Raw genomic sequence first — 25,672 nt, forward strand, 5'->3', positions numbered from 1 at the left:
GTGTTTTTTGTGTCATCCACAGATGTTGAGGATGAAGCTGGTCCGTCGTCGGCTGCAGGGGACCCACAACATCCACACAACATCATGTGGTCCAGTCGGCCCCCATGGAAATCCTGGGCATGTTGGTGGAGGAGAGCGCCCATACAGTTGTATTCAAAATTATTCAACCCCCACTGAAATTGATTGTTTTGCCCAGTTTGACACTGATTTTGATCATCCTGTCATCCTGCTTACAATTAAATCAAAGAGGCACGTGTAGGTCAGACAAATAAGAAGGCCAGTATGGTGGCCTGAGTTTATGGGAGGAGCCCGGAGGGTATTTAAGCAGCCCACTCACACATGCTCTTTGTCGGTTCAGTGTGCGGTACTACACGTCACTGGGCCGACTCTTTCCAGCTCACCTCATGTCCGTGAGTCTGCGCATTCAATCGCATTCGACACCCTCCCGCCCTTCCCTTTTTCAGGGCACTTCTCAGCATATCCTTCTTCAATTAACTACCCATTACTTACCTTGGGTATGCCCCCTTTTCTTGGCATACTGACCAGACCACCAAGGCACACTTCAGGTCTATTTATGTTGTAAGTCTTGTCGCGTGTTTATGTGATCCACATCTCTCTCGGTCAGAGGGTAACGACCATAAATATAACATAACATTTACTGTATAATGAAATAACCACAAATGTCTTTTCTGTGCTCACATCATTATCAGTTTTATTCAACCCCCAATTGTCATTCAATCTTAGTACTTAGTACAACATCCTTTTACAGTTATAACAGCTTTTAAACTTGAAGCATAGCTTGACACAAGTGTCTTGCAGCGATCTACGGGTATCTTTGCCCATTCGTCATGGGCAAAAGCCTCCAGTTCAGTCGCATTCTTAGGCTTGCGCACTGCAACTGCTTTCTTTAAGTCCCACCAGATGTTCTCAATCGGATTTAAGTCTGGTGACTGCGATGGCCACTCCCAAATATTCCAGCCTTTAATCTGCAACCATGCTCTAGTGGACTTGGAGGTATGCTTGGGATCATTGTCCTGTTGAAAGGTCCAACGTCTCCCAAGCCTCAGGTTTGTGACGGACTGCATCACATTGTTATCCACTATCTCCTGTTACTGAAGAGAATTCATGGTACCTTGCAGACACTGAAGCTTCCCTGTACCTGCAGAAGCAAAACAGCCCCAAAGCATGATTGACAGTAGGCAAGGTGTTCTTTTCATCATAGGCCTTGTTCTTCCTCCTCCAAACATAGCGTTGATCCATGGGCCCAAACACTTCTAATTTTGTTTCATCAGTCCAGAGAACACAATCCCAAAACTTCTGTGGTTTGTCCACATGATTTTTGCATACTGCAGTCGAATCTTCTTATTCTTTGGAGACAGCAAGGGGGTGCGCCTGGGAGTTCTGGCATGGAGGCCTTCATTATGCAGTGCGAGCAGTATTGTCTTAGCAGAAACTTCAGTACCCACATCTGACAAATCTTTTCTCAGTTCCTCAGCAGTCACAAGGGGACTTTTCTCCACTCTACGCTTCAGGTAGCGCACAGCAGTCGAAGTCAGCATCTTCTTTCTGCCACGACCAGGTAGCGTTTCAACAGTGCCCTTTGCCTTTAATTTGCGAATGATGCTTCCTATGGTGTCTCTTGGTATGTTTAACATCTTTGCAATCTTCTTATAGCCATTGCCCTTCCTGTGAAGAGTAATCACCTCTTCTCTTGTCTTCCCGGACCATTCCCTTGACTTCACCATGTTTGTAACCACACTAGTAAATGTCTAGAAGGAACCGAGTATCAAAGTCATTTGAAAGCTGCCTGATTGGTGCTTATTAGGCTTTATTGCAGCTCCCTGACATCCATCTGTGTTTTCAATACCTGATTGAAAACACTTCAATGAACCTCTGTTCTTCAGAGTAGTAGTCTTTAAGGGGTTGAATAATTGTGTAAATGAAGAATTCACAAAATAAACATTTACTACTGTATTACAAAACCAATTGATGTCATTTTAGTTGCATATGGTTCTTTAAGAAGTCATTGTAGGATTTCATTCTGAATACAATTACAAATGTACACTAAATTCACTAAAACCCTTTACAGCATTGGGGGGTTGAATAATTTTCTTTTTTTTTAATCATAAATGTTTTTATTGCTCACAGAACAAGCAAGAAATCAACAGTATGACATCTCATACATGTTACAAACATTACACTTCACATACATCTCTTCGTTAGGAACATGCATGAATACATTCTGCTTTATAATGCGCCCTCCCATCCCACTCTCCCAGTTCTAACGGGTTTAATTGCCTCCTAGCAATCTCATCTGAACGAGCTCCACAGGGCTCAGACCTGGTGTGGCGAGCCATGCATCCCATATTCTGTCAAACTTTCCCGCCCTACCCCTGTGCTGATAGATATATTTTTCCATCACGAGCATCCTGCCCATATGTGCCACCCATAGTTTAAACGTGGGGGGTACCTCCAGCTTCCATTTCAAGAGAATGACCTTTCTGGCCTGGAATAAAGCTCTATTAAATGCCATTCTAGTCATCTCCTCCGCCACCGCTCCCTCCAATACTCCTAGCAGGCAATAGACCGGTTCCAAGGGAACGGAAGTCTGGAAGACAGAGTTGAGCGTGTCCAGGACCTCCCTCCAGAACCTGTGGAGTTTGGGGCAGCGCCAGAGCAGGTGGATCAAGTCACCCGTTCCTACCCTGCACCTGTTGCACATGGGGTCGGGGACCCTGCCCATTTTAAAAAGCTTCACCGGGGTGTAGTGGACCCGTAGTAGGATGTATAATTGCGATACCTTTTGTGCAACGTTTAGGGAGCACCTGTTAACCACCTGCATCGCCTCCTCCCACATGTCTCCTGTCAATGGCCCAACGTCCTCCTCCCACTGATCTGCCACTTTCATGGGGTGTCCTTCTAAGAATGAGTCAAGTAGCATATTGTAGCACTGCGAGATAATGCCTTTGGTCTCTGAGGCGTCCCGTAGGATGCGGAATACCGGAGTGGGGGACTGAGCCCACTCCACCGCACTCCCCTGGGCCCTTATTGCATGTTGCAGCTGGACATAGTAAAAGAGCATGTTTTGTGGGAGCGCATACCTGGACCTTAAAGTGTCAAATGGGAGCAGTGTGCCCCTACGGAAAATCTGTTTGAGGAGGGCGACACCTCGAAGGCGCCACCTGGGACCCTGATCCAGTTTGGCCAATTCAGTGAACGTGTTGTTATCCCATATCGGGCTAAATTCAGTAAACCCCATGACCCCCTGCAGCTGCCTCACCTTATTCCACACCTTCTGGGTAAGTACATATGTGGGCATTTTCCTATTGGGCTTCTGAAAGTGCTGAGCCTCTAGACCCTCCGGTATCGACCGGGCCCCAGAGCCAAACAGCAGAAGCCTGGCCGAGGAACCCGTCGGGACCGGGGACATGGCACCAATCAGGTGCTGTAGCTGCGCAGCTAGGTAGTAGATCCATGGGTTAGGAAGTGCCAGCCCCCCTCCCTCCTTGGGGCATTGCAATTGCTCCAGCTTTATCCTGAGGGCTCTAGTGTGCCATAACAGTTGTCTAAAGAGCGAGTTTACCACTCTAAAAGTTTTAAGGGTGATGACTATCGGGGAATTGTGGAGCAGGTATAGTAACTGCGGCATCAGGATCATTTTGATGAGATTAGTCTTACCCGCGAGGGACATTTGCAACCTATTCCATATGTGGATTTTGTCTCTAAACCTGGTCAATAGGGGAAAGATATTCAATCGGCTATAGTCAGTCACATTGGGGGACACATGCACCCCCAGGTATTTAAAAGAGGGCACTATCGGGACGGGGGTTGAGGGGCCGCCCTCGGTCGTAGGAGGTCCGTCCAAGAACATCAACGCGGATTTAGTCCAATTTATGGTGAGGCCCGAGAAATGTCCAAACCTCACCACAAGGGACATCACCTGGCTCAGGGAGTCCCCAGCATCCTCTAAAAACAGGAGCATGTCGTCGGCATACAACATGAGCTTCTCATGCATGTCTCCGTAGCGGAAGCCCTTTACTGCTGGGCAATCCCGTACCAGAGCCGCCAGGGGCTCAATCGCCAGGGCGAAGAGCAGAGGGGACAGGGGGCAACCCTGCCTGGTCCCCCTGCCCAAAGCGAAGGCAGGAGACATCCGGTCCGACAACCGCATGGCCGCCTGGGGCGCGTCATACAATAGTCTCACCCATCTTAGAAAATTGGGGCCAAAGCCAAACTTGGCCAATACCGCCCACAAATACCGCCAGCCGACACTGTCGAAAGCCTTATTGGCATCAAGTGACAACAGTGCCCTTTGGCCGACGGAATCCGAAGGGGTCTGCATGTTTAGGTACAAGCGGCGGAGATTGGTGGCGGTGGAACTGCGAGGCATAAAACCTGCCTGGTCAGGGTGGATGATGGATAGGATGATCTTATTAACCCTCATGGCCAGTACTTTGGCTAGAATTTTTACGTCGCTCTGCAGCAGGGATATGGGCCTATACGAGCCTGGGTCAAGGGGGTCTTTGCCTGGTTTTAGCAAAAGAATGATGTTGGCCCTTGTCATGGATGGAGGGAGCTTCCCCTGTTCAAAAGCAGCGTTGAAGACCTCTAGCAGCTTAGGGAGAATCTCCCCCCCGTATTGGGTGTAGACCTCCATAGGGATGCCATCATCTCCCGGAGCCTTACAGGTAGGGAAGGAGGCGGCCGCCTCCGTTAATTCATCAAGGGTAAGGGGAGCGTCCATCGCAGCGCGGGCTTTTCGGGACAACACCGGGAGGGTCACATCATCTATGTATGTCTGTAGCTCACTATCAGGGTAGTCGTCACAAGGTTTATACAAATCCATGTAGAAGGTCGCCAACGCGGCAACTATCTGCTCTGGATCATTCACTAGCCGCCCCTGAGAGTTACGAATCGCTCCAATGGCCGGGGACGCTTGTTGGGACCTGGCAATCCTGGCCAATAGCCTGCCAGTCTTTTCCCCCTCCTCGTAGTAAGCCTGCTTGGTGAAAAAACGTTTTTTTTCCGCGGTGGACGCTCTCAGCCGGTCCAGGGAATCCTGGCCCGACATCCAAGCGTCCCTCGCGGAGTCCGAGGGGTCTGTCACGTACTGTAGTTCCAGTCTCTGCACCTGATCCCCGACCTGCTCCAGAAGTGCTGCGGAGTTACGTTTAACGGCTGCGATTTCAGCTATGAATGTGCCCCTAAGACAGGCCTTAAATGCATCCCACACCTCGACTGCACCACCCACTTGGCCATTTTCCGCGAAGTATTTTCCTATCTGCTGCCCTATTCGCTCATGTGAGGTGAAGAGTTTTAACCAAAATGCGTTCAATTTCCAGGGGGCTCTGGGCAAGGAGGAGGCCGGGCGGGTAACAAGGTGTACCGCCAGGGGTGAGTGGTCCGATACCCCTCGAGGGAGGTATTCCGACTTAGATACCATGTGCAGAACCTGGGTGGACCCCACGCAAAGGTCAATGCGTGAAAGCGACCCATGGGTCTTAGAAAAGCAAGAAAATTGTTTGGTCGTCGGGTGTCTGGCTCTCCATACATCAATCCAGCCCACCTCCGCTAGCAGGCGGCTCAAAATGGTGCCTCTGCCCCCCAATGGTGGTATGGCTGGCGGATGCCTATCTAGCCTAGGGTCCAAGCATCCATTATAGTCCCCCATAATCATAACAGGCATATCAGGCTTATCTGCTAAGTATGACAGGAGACATTGTATAACCTCTCTAGAGAAGGGGGGGGGGATATATACAAAAGCAAGTATCATTGTCACAGTATAGAGTTTGCAATACAAAAAAACATATCTCCCTTGGGAGTCTATTACCGAATCTATTTCCTGGTAGGCCAAGGATTTGTGAACCAAAACACTCACCCCCCGAGAATAGGAGGTGTGAGTGGAGTGGTATGCCTTGCCCACCCAGGAAAGTCCCAGGCACCCTATGGTGTCCTTCGTGAGGTGCGTCTCCTGGAGACCTACCACAGCGGGATGGAACTTCCTCAAGCATGAGCCAATCATAGTACGTTTCAAGGGGTCATTGACACCACGGACATTCCATGATACTATGGTTGTGGTAGCCATATCTGGTGGGGATTAATGGTAACGCCGCATGGCGGCAGTGTCACAAGTCCACTTCGAGCACTGGAGTCCAGAAAAAATGATGCATGCCCATTTGCATCAGTCCATATGCGAAGTGGGTGGAGGCATATAAAATATAATAAGGGGGGAGGGGAAGCAGCATAATGTGTAGTGAGGTGAGCAAAAAACAGCAGAAAAACAAAAATGAGACAACATTGTCTCCGGGACTCTGTGCCAACCTGGCACCTAACAGTCCACTCCCGACCTTGGGGTCGTTTTCTAACGTGTGCGACATAGAGGGGGGGCCTCCCCCACTTCCGCTCAGATTCCAACCTTGGAAGGGTCATTGTACAAAAGCTCTGAGCTCGCGCTGCCAAAAACACAACTGGAAAGAGAAATAGCAATGTCCCGCATTTAAAGATAATAATAACAGGTATTTCCCACAACCGGTGTCATACCTAGTCCACTGAGTGTAGTTTGGTACTTCAGTCCCCCTCGTCTACGTCCCTTCTCCTGCGCAAATCTTGTTCGTTGCGGTCCAGCCAATCCGCAGCATCTGCTGCGGATTCAAAAAAGGTGGCTTGGCCTCTGACTGTGACTCTCAATTTGGCTGGGTACAGCATGGCGTATGTTACTGGAATTTTTTGTAGGCGCTTCTTTATATCGGCAAATTTAGCTCTCCTGCGCTGTACTTCTGCAGAGAAATCCGGGTAGAATGAGACCCTTGCTCCATTATAGTGTACAGTCCCCTTCTCCCGCGCCAGCCTGAGCACTATTTCTCTGTTCCTATAATTGAGAAGCCTGGCGAGCATGGGCCTCGGCGGATTACCAGGCGGGAGAGGTCTGGGTGGCGTGCAGTGTGCCCTCTCCACCGCAAAAAGTGTAGTAAATGCTTCTGCACCAAACATCTCCTGGAGCCATGACTCCACGAATGCCGTGGGGTCCCGTCCCTCCACCTTCTCCGGGAGCCCAACTATGCGGACGTTGTTCCTTCGTACGCGGTTCTCGATGTCATCCGTCTTTGCGTTCGCCTGGCCCGCTTGCTGTAGCGCTGTTCTGGTATCTCTGATGAGGGGGGGCATCTGGTCCTCCACTTCGCTAACTCGCCCCTCCACCGCCGTGGTGCGTTCTCTAATTTTCTGGATGTCATGCCGGATAAATGACACTGTTTCCGTCAGGGTCCCAAACTGCAGCTTTAGGCCGTCTACTGATGCAGTCACAGACGTGGTGCAGCGTTGCACTGCCTGCAGGATCTCACTCAGCGTGGGCTGTGGAGCATCATCTGGCCTCTCAAACAGGTCTGCTATCTGTTCTTGGGACACCTCAAGGGGTAGTGTGTCATCCAGGGCGGAGGCGCCATCTTGCCCCCCAGCCTCATGTAATGGCATCGGTAGCTGAGGGGAAAGGGAGCAGCTCGGGCCCTGTAGCTTTTGGGCATAATACAGCATGTCTTTGGGCTGCTCCCTCCCCTGCTGTTTTTGGGTCTTAGCCGGCTTACTCGTCTCCTTGTGCGTCTCCCAGCCACGCGTAGCTCTCTGAGGGAGGACGGAGCCGGCGCCATCTTGGAGGGCCAGGGCCGCCACCGCTGCCGCTTCCTTGTCGCCTCTACGGGCCATCTCGGGGGTCGGGGAGGACTCTGTGCGGTCACCGCTGTGTGGAGGAAGGTAGGGTGAGTCTGTCGGCTCTTTTTTGCGGTACAGGATCGCCGCGGGAAGGATCGATACAGGGTCAATAGCGGGAGCTCCGTGCCAAGCGTCCGCTCACATGCCTGTCCAGGCCACGCCCCGGTTGAATAATTTTCAACACAACTGTAGGTCATCTATGGAGATTGTTGTGGAGGAGTCCATTGACCTCCACCATGAGGACTCAATATATCTGGAGGAGGATTCCACCATCCCAGAACTCCCCACCACCTCCCAGACAATCACGTCAACACCCTCCAGTGCTGCCCCCTCCAGTGCTGCCCCCTCCAGTGCAGCCCCCTCCAGTGCTGTCCCCTCCAGTGCAGCCCCCTCCAGTGCAGCCCCCTCCAGTGCTGCCCCCTCCAGTGCAGCCCCCTCCAGTGCAGCCCCCTCCAGTGCTGCCCCCTCCAGTGCAGCCCCCTCCAGTGCTGCCCCCTCCAGTGCTGCCCCCTCCCCGTCTTCTTCATCAGTACGGGCCCCAGCCTCTCCTCCCAGGAAGGCTCTTTCTAAGACGAGGGGTGTACCCGGAGGCCTCCAAGAAGGGCTGCAGGAGGAACAGGGCCGGCAGACCCGCCATATTGGGGCTATGGTGGGAGACTTGCGGCGGGTGGCGGACAGCCTGGCCTCCTTTGCCAAGTCACAGGCTGCATGCGCAGCGTCAGTGCAGCAGGCCCTCACCCTGCATGCGGAGCTGGGCACCAAAAATACTGCGAGCCTGCAGGAAGTCAGCTCCAATACTGTGGCGATGGTCACCTGCATGTTGGAGCAGCAGGCCGCCACAGCAGTGCTCACAGCAAAGGTGAGCAGGTTGGCAGGGGCGGTAGAGGCCAACACTGCTGCTGTGCGTGATGAGGGGAAAGAAACACAGCGGCACCAGCACCAGAACACAACACGCCAGCTTCGGATGCTGGCGCAGACCAATTATGTGCTCACCCGCCTGGCCAACGCCATGGAGGGCAGGCAGGCACCACCTGCCAGGAGTGAGCAAGTAGGGGATGATGCTCCTCCCCCTCCCTCCCCACCCCAGGCTCCATCCCCACCCCAGGCTCCATCACGCCAACTGAGGAGCCAGAGCCGTGGCACCCGTGGCACCAGCCTGGGCAAAAGAAAAAGAAGCTGATTTTTTTTGCCATACTTCTTTTTTTTTTTTTTTAGGGTTCTGAAGTTTTGTGCTCAGAATATGAGCTTATTTTTATTTTTGTATTTATGCTCAGAATCTGAGCTTTTTTTTATTTTTGTATTTATACTCAGAATATGAGCTTATTTTTATTTTTGTATTTGTACTCAGAATATGAGCTGGATTATTTTAGATTTACATGCTCAAAGTTTGATTTTTTTTTTAAGTTGTAGTCCCTACACACGGTGAGGAGTGTAAACTACAGTGTGACTGGTGTGTGAATGGGGGGGGGTGTCACTCCTGCTGGCAAAGGGGTGTCACCCTCTGCCGACATAATTGGAGCCTTGGCGTGGCGTTGCTGCTCCCAAGTACCATGCGGTGTACTTTGGTCTAATCCAATTTGATGTGGATGTGGGGTGTGTGTGCTAGGGACCACAGTGGTGTGCATACGTGCATTCTCCTTGTGACATGATTAATGTGTGTGTTTAACGTGCAAAGAGGCATTCCATGAGGCAACTCCTGACTGCTCTTCCCTCAGTAGACCGGGTAGAGTTGGTTAGGGGGGGATTGCGTGGTTCAGGGGTCAGGTCATCACGTATGTCAATCTGCAGGCCCTTTCTCATGGCGAAGTTGTGCAGTACAACATGCACCGATGATCTGGCACACAAAGTTTGGGGAATACAACAGGGTCCCCCCGGACTTATCCAGGCATTGGAAACGGGACTTCAGGAGGCCAAATGTGCGTTCCCCCACTGCACGGGTATGTGTGTGTGCTTCATTGTATCTTTCCTCTCCTGGGGTTTGGGGGTTCCGCAATGGAGTCATGAGATGGGGTCCAAGTGCATATGCCACGTCACCTGGAAGGGAAAAGACAGGAGGATGTTAGTCGTGCATGTGCCCCTCGTGTGTATCATGGGAGCGGACAGTCATGCCTGACACCCATGTCACTCACCAATCAGCCAGCTGTCCCCATACACGTTCTCTTCAAATTCTGTGGAGATGGGGCTTTGACGGTATATGAAGCTGTCGTGGCAGGACCCTGGGTGTTTGGCACGGACGTGCCATATGAGGCAATGGGCATCGACTATCACCTGTACATTGATGGAATGCCAGTGCTTCTGATTGCAGTATATGTGCTCCATGCCACGGGGGGGCCGTAGTGCCACATGTGTGCAATCAATGGCCCCCACAGTGCGTGGGAATCTGTCAATTTGATAGAAATCTGTCATTGCCTTCTGCCGCAGGTCCTCCTGGGTGGGTTTAATGAAGTGGTGGGACATGCGTCTGAGGATTGCGGGGACAACCTGGTGCACACATCTGCTCATGGAGGATTGTGACATCCCAGCCACCACTCCACTTGTACGCTGAAACGAGCCACTTGCCAGGAAATGGAGTGTTGCCAGTACCTTAACCAGTGGCTCCACTGCATGTGCATGATGTGTCTTGCTGGTGATGTCATCATGCAGGATTGTGGCTATTTTCTGGATGACTTCAGGGCTGAATCTGAAGATGCGAAACACCTCCGAATCCCCTATGCCAAAGACGTTCATGCGCGTTCGGTATATCCTCTCCCGTGCCCTCCTACGAGTCGGTTCACTAAGTAGTATTGCTAGGACCATGGCTGCCCCTGGCATGTTGGCACACAGATGTTTTGTCCTGCAAGTGTGGGTGCTCAGCTTGCTCAGCTCGTCCGTATTGGTACTGCTGTAGCTGATCTCCAGCTGACCTGTGTCCGTCTGGTGCCAAGTTGCCCCTGCTTTTATGAGGAGCAAGTTTGCGCTGGCCGTACAACTTGCGTGCACGTGCATGTTTGAGAATCAGCGTATCTACCTCATTTGCATATTTGCATAGGAAAACAATGGGAGCGCAAGATGCGCACGGCGTAAAAATGACCATAAAATACGCCGGCGGAGAGAAATTACGTCGGTCGGAAGAAGCCTAATTTCAGGCGTATTTCTTTCTGTGGGTACGGCGCAGAGTTACGGGGGCGCAAATTTTGACTTACACGGCGCTTATCGAGATACGTCGGCGCAAGTCCTACCTGAATCTACCCCAGTGACTGTGTTGATGGGGAAAGCAAGCAATTTTCTTTGGAAGGAAAGAAAATTGTATAATCTATGGGTTACTGTAGTGAACATTCATAGAGTTTGTCACATTATAGTTTTTTATTATCAATACAGAATATAAACACACAAATTACTTAATGCTAGAGTTGAGAGGACACCTGGATGTTCGGGTTTGGACCCGAACCCGAACTTTAACAAAAAACCCGAACCCGAACTCCGAACCCCATTGAAGTCAATGGGACACAGACTTTTAGTAAAAAAAACAAGAAAAATGCGCGGAGGTCCCCCCAAATTCAATAACCAGACCCTTTAGGTCTGGTATGAATATTAAGGGGATCCCCGCCATCAATTTAAAAAAAAATTACGTAGGGTTCCCCCTAAATATCCATAACCAGACCCTTCAGGTCTGGTGTGGATTTTAAGGGGAACTCCACCCAAAAATGTAAAAAAAATAATTGCGTGGAGTTCCCCCTAAAATCCACACCAGACGCCTTATCCGAGCACGTTGACCTGGCCGGCCGCAGAAAAGAGGGGGGGACAGAGTGTGCACCCCCTCTCCTGAACCGCACCAGGCCACATGCCCTCAACATTGGGAGGGTGCTTTGGGGTGCCCCCCAAAGCACCTTGTCCCCATGTTGATGGGGACAAGGGTCTCATCCCCACAACCCTTGCCCGGTGGTTGTGGGGGTATGCGGGCAGGGGGCTTATCAGAATCTGGAAGACCCCTTTAACAAAGGGGACCCCCAGATCCTGCCCCCCCTGTGTGAAATATTAATGGGGTACACTGTACCCCTACCATTTCACGAAGGAAGTGTAAATAGTAGTTTTCAGAAAAAAAACACACACACTGTAGAACAAATTACTTTATTAATTAAACCAAATAAAAATCCAGCGGTGAAAATAGACGATCGATGCTGCTCGCTGCTCCATCATTGTCTCTATCCAGCATCGGGTGATCTCTCCAGCGACGGGTGATGTCTCCAGCGATTGGTCCAGCGATGAGAACATCCATCCATTCAGAGCACAGCTCCGCGAATGACGCGCCGATGCTTTGACGTTTCTTTTATAGGGGAGGCGGGCCACGCGTCACGTGACCCTGTCCCCCTCTGACGCACACTCTGCTACATCACTGGGACAGCCCTTGCGTCAGAGCGGGACGGGGTCATGTGACGCGTGACCCGCCTCCCCTATAAAAGAAACGTCAAAGCATCGGCGCGTCATTCGCGGAGCTGTGCTCTGAATGGATGGATGTTCTCATCGCTGGACCAATCGCTGGAGACATCACCCGTCGCTGGAGAGATCACCCGACGCTGGATAGAGACAATGATGGAGCAGCGAGCAGCATCGATCGTCTATTTTCATCGCTGGATTTTTATTTGGTTTAATTAATAAAGTAATTTGTTCTACGGTGTGTGTGTTTTTTTTTCTGAAAACTACTATTTACACTTCCTTCGTGAAATGGTAGGGGTACAGTGTACCCCATTACCATTTCACACAGGGGGGGGGCAGGATCTGGGGGGCCCCTTTTGTTAAAGGGGTCTTCCAGATTCTGATAAGCCTCCTGCCGGGCAAGGGTTGTGGGGATGAGACCCTTGTCCCCATCAACATGGGGACACGGTGCTTTGGGGGGCACCCCAAAGCACCCTCCCAATGTTGAGGGCATGTGGCCTGGTGCGGTTCAGGAGAGGGGGGGGCCGCACTCTGTCCCCCCTCTTTTCTGCGGCCGGCCAGGTCAACGTGCTCGGATAAGGGGTCTGGTGTGGATTTTAGGGGGAACTCCACGCCATTTTTTTTTTAAATTTGGGGTGGAGTTCCCCTTAAAATCCACACCAGACCTGAAGGGTCTGGTTATGGATATTTAGGGGGAACCCTATGTCATTTTTTTTTTAAATTGACGGCGGGGTTCCCCTTAATATCCATACCAGACCTAAAGGGTCTGGTTATTGAATTTGGGGGGACCTCCGCACATTTTTTTCCCCCCGAACTCCGAACACGAACTTTCAGCAATTATTCGGGTTCAGGAAAAACCCAAAGTCCGTACCGAACCCGAACTTTACAGTTTGGGTTCGCTCAACTCTACTTAATGCACATTATCTGCACATCTGCACAAAAGCATAATCCGACTCTCCAAGATGCTGCCAGAAACAGTATTTCACACTTTGAGTACTTAGCAACTAAAAAAAAAACAGTCGATTTTCAGTCTGTATACCAGCCTTTACCCATTTAGACCCAGGGCAAATGCCTCTTTATTACCGCAGCCCATATTACAGCCATATGGACAAAAAGATCCTCAGGTGAGATTTTTTAGGGTAAAGATACAGATAGTAGTTTAAAAAATGTAATAATACTTTATTCACATATAAATTACATGAATCAAACTTATAAACATCATAAAAACACCACGGTTTGCCCAAAAATTCACGGAACGGCAAATCCCAGGTGACCCTGCCTTTTTCCTTCTCCACATATCAGCTGCACTGGTGATGTCCTACAAAAAGCTGATTATTCACCATCTTCTTGACGCTGCCAAAACATGCATCCCTCTTAAAGGGGTTGTAAAGACAAAAATATTTTCCTCTTAAATTAAAGTCTGACAGTAGCTGATAAAGTAAAAAGTAATGTTTTGCATTATAACTAGTTTGATACCTGTTGAAATCGAGCTGTTTTATTCACCTCCGTCACTCCTGAATCGTTATTCTCACTAACTTCCTGGTTTGCGGTGCACATTCATTCTTGCTACATCACGGCCTAATGGGAACTACAGTTCCCATTAGGCTTAGCCTCCATGCTTGTGAAGCCTCGTACACACGACCGAGGAACTCCGCAGGCGAAACACATCGTTTTCCTCGTCGAGTTCCTTGTTAGGCTTGTCAAGGAACTCGACAAGCTTGCTTTGCATACACACTGTCAAGACAAAATCTCCTCATTCTCAAACGCGGTGACATACAACACATACAACGGCAGGGGAAGTTCGATTCCACTGGCTAAACTTGGGCTGGTTTTGCTAATCTCATGTGTTTGCGTGTTAAGTAAAAGTTTGTTAAGAGACGATTTGCACTTTTCAGTCTGTTACAGCTTGAAAAATGTGTTATCTCCATTACAAATGCTACTTTTACTCCCGTCTCATACTTTATTCTGAGCAAGCGCAGGTTTCTTAGCATACACATGCTCGATTTTTTCGTCGGAAACCAGCCCCACCAGGAACTCAACGAGCCAATTTGAGACTCCCGTCGAAGGAATAGAGAACTTGCTCTCTTTTTGGCTCGTCGAGTTTCTCGACAGTTTCCTCGACGAAAAGGTACACACGACCGGTTTCCTCTGAAAAAAAAATATGTCCCTTGATGGATTCTGCCGAAGAAACCGGTCGTGTGTACGAGGCCTGAGGGATAAGCGAGCATCTTCACGCAGGGCTGTAGTCATAGGGAGGGGGTGAGCACATTCTGCTTTCCACCATGCAAAACAGGTCAGGTGCTGGTGGAAAGCAAGAAGAAGAGAGACAGGAAATGGCATTTTCAAACCTGGATTACTGTATTTTGGAGGTCAAAAGGAAAAAAGATATTTAAATGTTCTAGCTTACAGCAATCAATTGATCTAATAAAAAACGAACCTTTAGTGTTCCTTTAAGTGGAAATCCCCACAATCCCTGACCATTGGGATGTGGCTCAGGAAGGTAGAGGAAATCAACGAACTGGAAGACCTAGTGCTTTCAGCACAGCACCAACAAGAACGTTACTCCAAGACTTGGTCACTTTGGAACACATTTGTCTATTCAGATGAAGGTCAAACTCATTTTGAAAGTACATCAGCAGACTAAAATACCCCCAAGATGACTCTAATTTCCTGAGTTACCTGCGATACCTCCGGAATCACACACAAACCGTTTGAATTTGGTCTGGGTGATTCACGATTTCGCATTTTTTTCCTCCTCCCCTCCCCCAATCCCTCTTCCCCTTTGTAACACCGCCACCGTTCCCTATTAATAGAACGGGCGCAGCTGTATCTTTCTCTGACAGCTGCGCTCTGTTCTGCTCAGCCGCGTGTCACTTCCGGTGCGCCGCTACAGCGATCCAGGCTGGAACGCGGAAGTGCGCCCAAGTGAGCTGCGCCTCCTCCTTCCTCATCTCGCGGCCTATTTAAATCGCCAGGTCTGACAGCATGGCGTTCCACCAATTTTTCAAGACGCCTGCTGTCACCAGGGGACCCTCATCCAACCGCTGCAACATTCACCTTCCAGGAGATCAACCCTGAACCGGACCACCAGGACCCACACCACAGCACAGCGTTCTACTCTAACCGCAAGTAGTCTGAGCCTAGCTCACCTGCCTAGTAATTTCATACATGCTTGTGGACTTGCCATTGATGCCCACGTGCTCATTCATGCCTAACTTATCTGCCTAGAATCCCATACCTGCTTGTGGACCAAGATATTTAAACTTAATACCATAGTAGTTCTAGCATATCTGCCATGCTCTCCTTGTATGACCAGGAACTGTGCCTATAATAACCAAGTACTCTAGGAAGCTCCCCAGAGCCGGTTCAGCCTAGCCTCATCATTTCTTCACCTCATAGACTTTGCTCTAGTTTCTAACATAACGCCGCTTATGAAGGAATAAGCGTCTTCTTTATATATAATTTGTTACCCTGAGGCTGTGATGACTGAATCCTAACTCTCTACAGTGATTGAGAGTGAAACCTGGGTTCAAACCTGAGAAGCCTCCACAGCTGTGATCCAAACATTTCGATACAAGACAGGCCTGTCGTAACACCCTTCACCCTATCCCTAACCTCATATCTCTATCTACTCTAATTTACTCTCTCTCAGTTTCCCTAATAACTTTATTTTTCTTTCTGTTCTGTGTGTTCACGGTTTCAGATGCCTCTCTCTGTTATACTGAACAATGTATTTTTTGGTTGACAAAAAGTTGTCATGTTTATGTAACAGCACTTGGTTGCTTTGTAAACAGTGATACTATGTTTATAACATATCATGGGTCCCTGGACCATGCCCTTTGACTAAATAAAAGATTTGAAGAAAAAAAAAACACAGTGGTTGAATATCACAGTAGGAAAGACAACAACAAGTGTAACCATGAATCTACTGTCTAAAAAGGTGTAAGACAGGAGAAGGGTCAACACGTTTCAAAATTATGGTCGTGGCCTTCTTCAGGGGTCGATGGTTATATTGAAAGACTGTTTCCTATAGTAATGACGCAGTTTGAACATGACCGCATAATTAAAACCAGCTGTGCGTCTGGCATTGACCCTACCATTGGCGACACCAAGACCCCCATCAGATCCACCACAGTGGGTCCATAGAAAGAAGGAAGAGGCACCCATATGTGACCAAAATCCAGCCTATAAATCCAGCCTTGAATCTATGGTATAGGAGTATTCTTTTAGTAGATTGCACAAGATTTTAAATGTAAAGCCAGAACATTAGGGGATAGCCACAGAGTATGATTTGCAGAATCTTAGCCCCCAAAGTAGTATATGGGGTAAACAAGCCTGCCAATTACCTCCAATGGATGGAGAAATCTCCAAACCGGAGGATAAGGGAGAGCTAATATCAATCCCAGAGGTCTTTTGTGACAGAGTCCATGCAAACGGTTGTACTGACGGTAAACAGCTGGGGCATGATACTGTTTTTCAATTTTAACGGCAACTCATCATTATATTACAGCCAGCCATATTTCTCTTCTGATCCCTGTTAAATATCCTAATGACCTTGCATATTAGATATCAACATGAAACAAAGCAGCTGAAGAAGAACTTATAAAAACTGGCCTGCAGACTTGAGTATATGCGAGTACATTATGTGACATTAATATTGCAGCTTTAATTGTTCAGATGCTGCAAAGATTTGCTGTGATTTTTAGATCAAAGAAAAAGCAGTAACATTTGCAAGGAATGACTTTCACAAATGCCCCTCTGTTTGTCAACCTCCTCTCTTGCATATGCTGGCACAGTATTTATCAACCAGTCATACCTCTGGTGTGCTTCTGCCAGTAATTAGACTGTTGGTTCTACACACACATACATACACAAATCTATGTGCTTGTGTGTTCGATGCACACATTGTGTATGAGTATGTGTGCGAGGGATGTATGTGAACGGGTGAGGGAGGGGGAGGTGTCTGATGTGGGTGAGGGGTGATTTTATTGTAGCAGATTTTTGGCAAGTCTCCAAATCTCTTTCCTCCATACCTCTCACACATCTCTGTAGATGGGGAGCAGCAGAGATTCCCACTCTTTGTGGTGATCACACATAGGGAGCTGGGAGTCTGTGGACCAAACCCTCCCTGCCAGCTGGGAGAAACAGCACCTGATTCATTAACTCCTTCACTGACTAGACATTATGACTGGAGATGCCACTGGCAATTGTAAAAAAAAAGTAATTTGTTCTTAATTTAGTACATGATGGTCATCTCTCTTGTGTAACTATGAAAATGCATGTATAAGAGAGTATATGATATATATATATATATATATATATATATATATATATATATATATATATATATATATATATATATATATATATATATATATATATATATATATATATATAATTTATCAGTGTAGAGCATGAACATTATATATATATATATATATATATATATATATATATATATATATATATATATATACAGTATATACCTAATGTTCATGCTCTACACTGATAAATTATAGGATATACAAGGCCTCATTCGATTATAGCAAATACACAAGAACAAAGAGAAATTGCTATGAGGGTAATGCATATGCTTGCAATGTGATTTCTTGAGCATGTGGATCTACATGCACCCAAATCTTCACAATCCACTTACTGATACTCTAAAGTGTACAATAATATCTTATGCATGTTTTGAAGCCCTAGTTTGCAGTGTGCAAGAAAAATACAAAATAATACTGTGTTTCAGTCTCATACTAAAATAAGGTGCACTAAGAAATGAGAGTGTTAAAAAAAAATGCAATCTGACAAGCACCATGATTGCTCACCAAGGTATGACAAACAAAGGGACAGCTCCAAAAGACTGGTATGCTGTACTATCCCAGTAAATAAAGCAGTATATGTATGAATATTTATCTTTAGAACTTCCATTAGCACTGTAGGAAATGGTGTATGCTAGCTTGCTGTGGTCAAAAGCTTGCACTTTAGCACATATGAACTATATTACACATGTGCACTGCAGTAACATTTGCGCTGCAAGGAATATGACTTTTTAATCTTAAGCAGATTTTTGTAGTCATCTTTAGGGAGATCAATGGGCACTTAATGGTGTATTGTTCCTGCAGAAAATGATAATGCAAAATGGCTATACGAATCCAAAATATTAGACATCACATTTTCTTTAAGGTCCCATTTACATTTTTGCAGTGCTTTATGTAACGCATCAACATGTGTTACATTAGGGCAGCCTAATAAAATTAATGGGCAGCCAATGAACCTTAAGGTCCTGAAAATCAGTTTTGGCGTTTATTTTGTAATGCGTGCAACACACTACCATGTGTTGTGGCACACTGCGGTGCGGGTGCATTGCACTGTGTGTTGAGGTGCCATTCAAAATGAATGGCACCACAATTCAGCAATGCATGTAATGTGTGTTGCAGGGCATTGTGGTAACGCATGCATTTGCTCAATGCAATAGTGTAAATGGGTCCTTAGGGTTTATGGTAACCCATAGCTGTTAGTGAATTTGCCATATGTACACTTGTGCACGTGTACCCATGCACATCATGGGTGCATAGTAAATACGATATCAATACGATTATCTAGTTCTCCCCACTCTGTGTAGCATATGTAGATACAGTGGTGCACACACTTATGGTTTAGTAAATCCTGTTTTCATATGTTAATGATCGGTCTTCAGTCTTATAATTTGTCTATGCATCTATCTATTTTTTTTTTTTTTTTTCTGTGTGTTGAACTAGATGATTTTGTGTCTATCTATCTAGCTGTCTGTCTGTCTGTCTGTCTGTCTATCTATCTATCTATCTATCTATCTATCTATCTATCTATCTATCTATCTATCTATCTATCTATCTATCTATCCATTCAGCTAATATCTACATCTATATTATATATTTTCTACATGTCTGTTAATGAGCAATCTTTCCCTACAGCAGAGAAAATGCACAGTTGCATAGCATGTATAATGAATTCACATACCCATGTCCTGTCTATAAAAGGCACCAAGCTGTGTCCTAACTCTTCTTTTATTTCCCCCTAATAAAGAGAAGTTATTCTCTCTACTGTATCTTAAATAAGCCCCACTTTCCTCTCTTATCTGGACACTGAATCCCCCTCCCTCTAAATTACCTATTTATAACTTCCCCATTCTCCCGTGTCTACTAATTTGGGCGCACACCCTCTATCTTAAGTGGGCAAGTCAACGTGCCCCCCTTCTCGGTGTGTGCATACCTCTGCCCCATTTTGCAGTGCTCACAGAACTGGAGACTGTAAGAATATATATTCCTCTCTTCTTTCTTTCTCTCTCTCTTTCTTTCTTTTTTTTTTTTTTGAAGAGTGACAGATGGTAAGTCCTCCTCCCCTAGGGACCCAAATCTCCCTCAATCCAACCGCACGTCAATCAGAGGCTCCCGTGTGATCGCTCCCGCGGATGACGTGCCAACCATATGGCCTGGCATCAGAGCTGGTACCATGACTCGGTAGACATGCCACCCTCTCCTCCTTTTGGATTGCACTCTGAAGGAGCCTGAGAACCTCAAGGAGACTCTTCTACTCCCAGAAGATGCTGTGAACCATGTCATAAATTTCTTTAGCGCCTTGCTCTGGAGGTAAGTTGGGAGCAGAGAAGGCTTGGAGAGAGGGAAGACACCAAACCTCTTCCCCATTTTATGGCATCCACTATCCACCTTTCTGAAGAGAACGGATGGGGGGCACCTCGGATGGACTTGGTCTCCCCGGCGATATCTTCCGCTTTTTTTTCCTTTGCTGGGAGCTTACAGGATCTTCGCATACACTTATTGAATGACAGGGACTGTTGGCAAAGGAAATACAATGCCATCCAATGCTGATCTTGTCTTCTTAAATCAGATATACAAGTATATGGGATGTGTACTGGTTGTTAGACAGATAGGTGTGTGTGTGTATATATATATATATATATATATATATATATATATATATATATATATATATATATATATATATATATATATATATATATATATATATATATATATATATATATATATAGCTACATATAGCTATAGATATATCTATATCTATTATATATATATATATATATATATATATATATATATATATATATATATATATATATATATATAGCTATAGGTAGATATATAGCTATATAGATAGATGGATAGATAGATAGATAGATAGATAGATAGATAGATAGATACATTTCTCTCTCTCTCTCTCTCTCTCTCTCTCTCTCTCTCTCTCTCTCTCTCTCTCTCTGTATTATTATATATATTTATTTATTTAAACACTATCTATCTATCTATCTATCTATCTATCTATCTATCTATCTATCTATCTATCGGCAATACATTGCATTCTGCATACAGATCGGCATGTAAATGTAAATCTATATCCATGCTTGAACACAAATTATACGGCAGTTTGCAAAACCAGAAAGGTGTTTTTGACCTACGAACATCGCTGCAGTAATTTAAAGAAACGTTTTCATTTGTTTTAGAGACATTTCTACAGATTTCCCTAGTTTAGAGAGACCAGACTAGCTGTCATTAGGTCATGTTATTTCTCTTGTGTAGACATTATGTGAAGTCGGTGTCTATATTGTGTCTGTCAGTCTGGATCATCTGTGAGCTCTGTCTGTGTGCTCCCCACCTAGCCAATATCGTAGAAATGCCCCATCACGCCGTACAAACACAGGGGGCAGGGAAATGGGGATCCTGTAATGAAATAATAATTGGATCTATCAACATTATTTGACAGGGTTTAATTTGGAACGGTAATGGCTAAATTGAAAGACAATTAATTCTAATCATGCTCTGTAAGAATTACTTGTTTTTATAGGGCTGGGTGTCTTATATCATACGGATATATTATTGTGATATATTCTTAGCACACAGATAAAAGAATAGACTGTTTGCATACTAAGCTATAGAATGGCACATAGAGAAGAGTCAAACCAGCTGTGATAATAGTTTACATTGATGATCAAGCTCTTTAGTTTGTATATGAGATATGCTAAGGTGACATAGCGGTGACACTTGTGCTCTATAAGTACATTATTTATCATATTGCAATTTCCTATATTCGTCTGCAAAAACAATATTCTAAGACTAATGTTAAAAATATTTACCTAAACTAGGAAATGTTATACTATCTACTTAACTATTTAATGTATATTGCATGTATTTGTTGCTAATGAGCATAGACAGCCATTACAGTACTAAATAGTTATGCACACTTTGCTTTAACACCTATGTCCCTTATAATCCCTTTTGTCGTGACAGGTACGTTCCGTTGTCTCCCTGGCCTATAAAACATACATAGCATTCCTGGGCCAAAATGCTTTTTGCATTACTGTACTAAATCAATAAGCTTTAATAGGAATAGTGAAATTGGTGGTGCAGTAATATTTGACTGTTTGCTATATGTTTGTCTGCATTGTTTACATGATGTTGAGCATGGTGAGTTTTTACACATGCAAACATATTGTATATATTATACACATATCACATATGCAGAAATCCAGCAGATACAATTGTACTACCTACCCTACTCATACAGATAGATTTACTCTGCATGATCCAATTTTTGACTATTTTTATATATATATATATATATATTTTTGTAAGACATATAACTGTAAGCTGTGGTCATATCCAATGTACTTTGATAATAGTGAGACTTACATTCCCTAGTACTAGATGTGTGGTGTTGACTTTGTGTGTGTTCTCTCCCCAGCAATCATGTTGACCAGGCTGTTCAGCGACACCAGTCTGATTCCTGAGGTGCAGAAATTTGCCTCCTGGACAGATGAGTGTGATGAGGAGGATCTCAGTGACAGGGATGAGAGTGAGAAAAGCCTACAGGATATCCATACGGAAGAATCTCAAAGTGAAAGCAAAGAAGATGGAGATATTGGTGGGGAAGATGATGAGGAGGATGAGGAGGAGGAAGGGACAGAGGAGAATGAGGGGGATAGGCCCAAAAAACGAGGGCCGAAAAAGAGAAAAATGACCAAGGCCAGGATGGAGAGGTCAAAGGTGAGAAGACAGAAGGCCAACGCACGGGAGAGAAACCGCATGCACGACCTCAACTCCGCACTGGACAATCTCAGGAAGGTCGTTCCATGCTACTCCAAGACCCAGAAGCTGTCCAAGATTGAGACCCTCAGGCTTGCTAAGAACTACATCTGGGCCCTTTCTGAGATCTTAAGGTCTGGGAAAAGGCCTGATCTAGTCGCCTATGTGCAAACCTTGTGCAAGGGTCTCTCTCAGCCCACCACCAACCTGGTGGCCGGCTGTCTGCAGCTGAACTCCAGGAATTTCCTGACTGAGCAAGGTCAAGATGCTGGGAGGTATCATGGCCCGAATTCTTCTTTTGCCATGCACCCTTACTCTTCTTACCAGTGCTCCCGGCTCTCAGGCTCCCAGTGTCAGTCAAGCTCAATAGCCAGCTCTCATGCTCTGAGGAGCCACGGCTACTGTGCCACCTATGAGTCCATCTATGGTAACACATCTCCAGACTATAACAGCTCTGAGTATGATGCCCCTTTAAGCCCACCACTGTGCATTAATGGCAACTTCTCCCTCAAACAGGACTCATCACCGGACAACGATAAAAACTACCACTACTCTATGCACTATTCTACCCTGCCAGGCTCCAGGCCTTCCGGACATAGCCTGCTGTTTGGATCTTCTGGGATGCGCAGTGGAGTTCACTCTGAGAACCTGTTGCCTTATGATATGCACGTCCATCACGATAGGGCCCCAGTGTATGAAGAACTCAATGCTTTTTTCCATAACTGACCAATCCTGTTCCAATTTTCTCATGTGTGACTGTACAACTTGTGCCAATTAATTTGGAAGAACCAGTGGGGCAACAGGGCCTGGTGGACAATGTCTCATGCAGCCAAATGTATGATGCTGGAACTTCTGTCCTCCATTTGAGTTAAATTTGGAGACCCGCGTGTTGTTCCTAATGACCATGCCATCCTAGACTCATGATATTTGTTTGGAGGCCCCAAATGTAGGCCACCCAGCAGATTGAGCTAACGCACAATTCTAAGTTTTGTTGAGTTCATCTATTATCTGACCAATCATAACTTATGCAGAAACATCATATTTTAGATGTTCTGTAACTTATTGCATTGGAACAACACACTCTTGACCCCAAAGCTTGCACATTGTGAGGCACATCCACGCCATCCCACCTGTTCACAGCCATATTCCATGAAGGTCATTCACATCATGTTTGCACATAGAATGTAATCTGGGTTTAAGCACTTGTTTATATACATGATAAAATCATAGGCGTGTGCTCTTTGCCATATCTTAGCGTGCGGAAGCTATTACGTGCTTACAAAACCTTTGGGTCCGCCCCTGAGATGCAATATAGAAGCAATTTCCTAGTAGTGTTGCTCTTAATTATTTTGCTGTACCCCAACACAGCTAAAGTCAACCAACGTTGCTGTAGTTAGAATTGTGTTATCAATCAACAACCCTTTAATAGTTTAGAATATATATATATATATATATATATATATATATATATATATATATATATATATATATATATATATATATATATATATATATATATATATATATATATATATATATATATATATATATATATATATATATATATATATATATTGCATGCATAACAAACTAAATTGTTTAAAATAGATTTAAATCCAAATTGAACCATTAAGCCAATTCCTAGTTCCTTCTTACAATCTGCAGATCCACCGGCACAAAAAAAATCTAAATTCTAATTCAATGCAGAAATATTTTTTTTCAAGCAATAAAATACAAAAAAAAAAAAAGTAGGAAGAAATAGAAAACAAACGGAAAATCTATGCAAACTATAAATTAAAATTTATATAAAGTTTATTGTAATAGGGACCAAGCAAACTCTTAATAATGTGCAATTTCTAGTGAACCAATTAGCTTGGCCAAGAGGAGCTTACAGCAATGCCTCTGGCAATCAAAGGGTTAAACGGACACGTGACATACATTTCCGTCTCCTACAAACAAAAAAAACGTTGTTGTTAACCACTAAATGTTATTTTATAAACTGTGTGTTAATATATATGTTTTTAAATGTCTGAAAAGATTTTTACATGCCGAAAATATTTTTTCTTGTTGTGCATGGGAAGCAGAAAATGACACAAAAGGAGAGGGAAAAAAGCAATATGCAAAATGTTTTTTTTTTTCACCTGCCCTAATGTTTATGCATATTTTTTGATTTTTATTATTTATGTCATACATTTTGTGTATTTATTTTATTATACTATCATACAAGTGCATTAGAAGGTATTAGTATTTCATGCACATTCATTAAAAAACCTGTGTATTTTTTATTTAATAATGTATTTAACGATGTATTTATTTATCTGTGCCACCTGATCAAATAATGTCTATATTGTTCTTCTTATTATTTATTTTTATGTCATTTTTTTAACGCTTACACTTCCAGAACAGCGACGTCTGATATGTGTTGACAATTCTTAAACTTGTAGAGAAAAAAAAAAAACAGTTAGTGCGTGGGGGGCACAAGACGTGTTGTGTATGTGTCAATTTTAACTCAGATTAATAAATATTAAAACAAAAAAAATTCCGAATGTGTTTATTTGAATTGACCTAAAAGCCTATTTATTTCCCTATTTATGTTCGCCTAGGCGAAGCCGCTGGGGGTAGAAAGTTCATGGTGTGTTGTTATTTATGTGTAGGAATATCCAGTCCAACGATATAAGCCCTGCTGAAACAGCTGGGAGTCTCCTGTGCCTGGTTTAACTTGTAATTAAAAGGCTTTATAGAGGGCAATTAATAAATTTTGAACATTTGTCATATTTGCTGGGCATCAGGGGATAAACAAAATGGCTATTCCTCTGGGCTGAAAGCAATAAACGACAAATAGAATAGAGAGAGGGTGCAGATGGGCTCTGTGATGCCTTGGGTGGGCAAACCCCTAGCAAATGTACGCCTAGGCATACAAAAAGCCTGGCTTACAATGAAAATGATAATAATAATAATAATAAAAAAATAAAAATAAAAAAAATAATAATCATAAAAAGATACAATTCTGGAAAAAAAAAACTGTACTGAATTTCTAGCTTATTCGAGTAATTCATACTGACAGCTCCCTAAGGGTGGTTACGGGAATAGGTTGCACTATTAGAGATCAGGGCATCTTTACCACCAACAAAAAAAAGAATCGTGTGAACACTTTGATAGCAAGTGGAAGGGCAGTGTAGGGGTCTGAGGGGTGACTGTCATCTCGTTTGTTGCAGGGGTCTCAGAACACCCTGAACAGATGTTCTCTGCCTGTAGCGGGAATAGACGAGAGACCGCTGGGGCTACAGTGTGCGGGAGGCATCTGGAGCTGTCCAGACTGGTGGTGCTGAAACATCATATCCCACACAGGAGCAAGTGCACCAAGGCACCATGGGTCTACATGTACAGACCCTACCGCCGCCAAAATACACACACACACACTACAGACATCATGGTCAAAAGCAACATTATGAATAAAT

At 45.2% G+C, this 25,672-nt stretch overlaps 1 protein-coding gene across 1 annotated transcript; it reads left to right on the top strand.

Annotated features, from left to right (window-relative positions):
• Positions 1 to 19,468: 19,468 nt before the first annotated feature.
• NEUROD2 (neuronal differentiation 2) lies at positions 19,469 to 23,645 on the top strand. The gene is made up of 2 exons (XM_040331512.1): positions 19,469 to 19,745; positions 21,874 to 23,645. Exon 2 carries the CDS (start codon positions 21,879 to 21,881, stop codon positions 22,938 to 22,940), a length of 1,062 nt encoding a protein of 353 aa, XP_040187446.1. The 5' UTR covers positions 19,469 to 19,745; positions 21,874 to 21,878; the 3' UTR covers positions 22,941 to 23,645.
• Positions 23,646 to 25,672: the final 2,027 nt, after the last annotated feature.

This window comes from Rana temporaria, chromosome 12 (genome assembly GCF_905171775.1).
Source record: "Rana temporaria chromosome 12, aRanTem1.1, whole genome shotgun sequence".
Classification (NCBI taxonomy): domain Eukaryota; kingdom Metazoa; phylum Chordata; class Amphibia; order Anura; family Ranidae; genus Rana; species Rana temporaria.

What these genes read in the sequence shown, in the direction of transcription:
- NEUROD2 (XM_040331512.1), top strand. Translation starts at nt 21,879, where the DNA reads ATGTTGACCAGGCTGTTCAGCGACACCAGTCTGATTCCTGAGGTGCAG.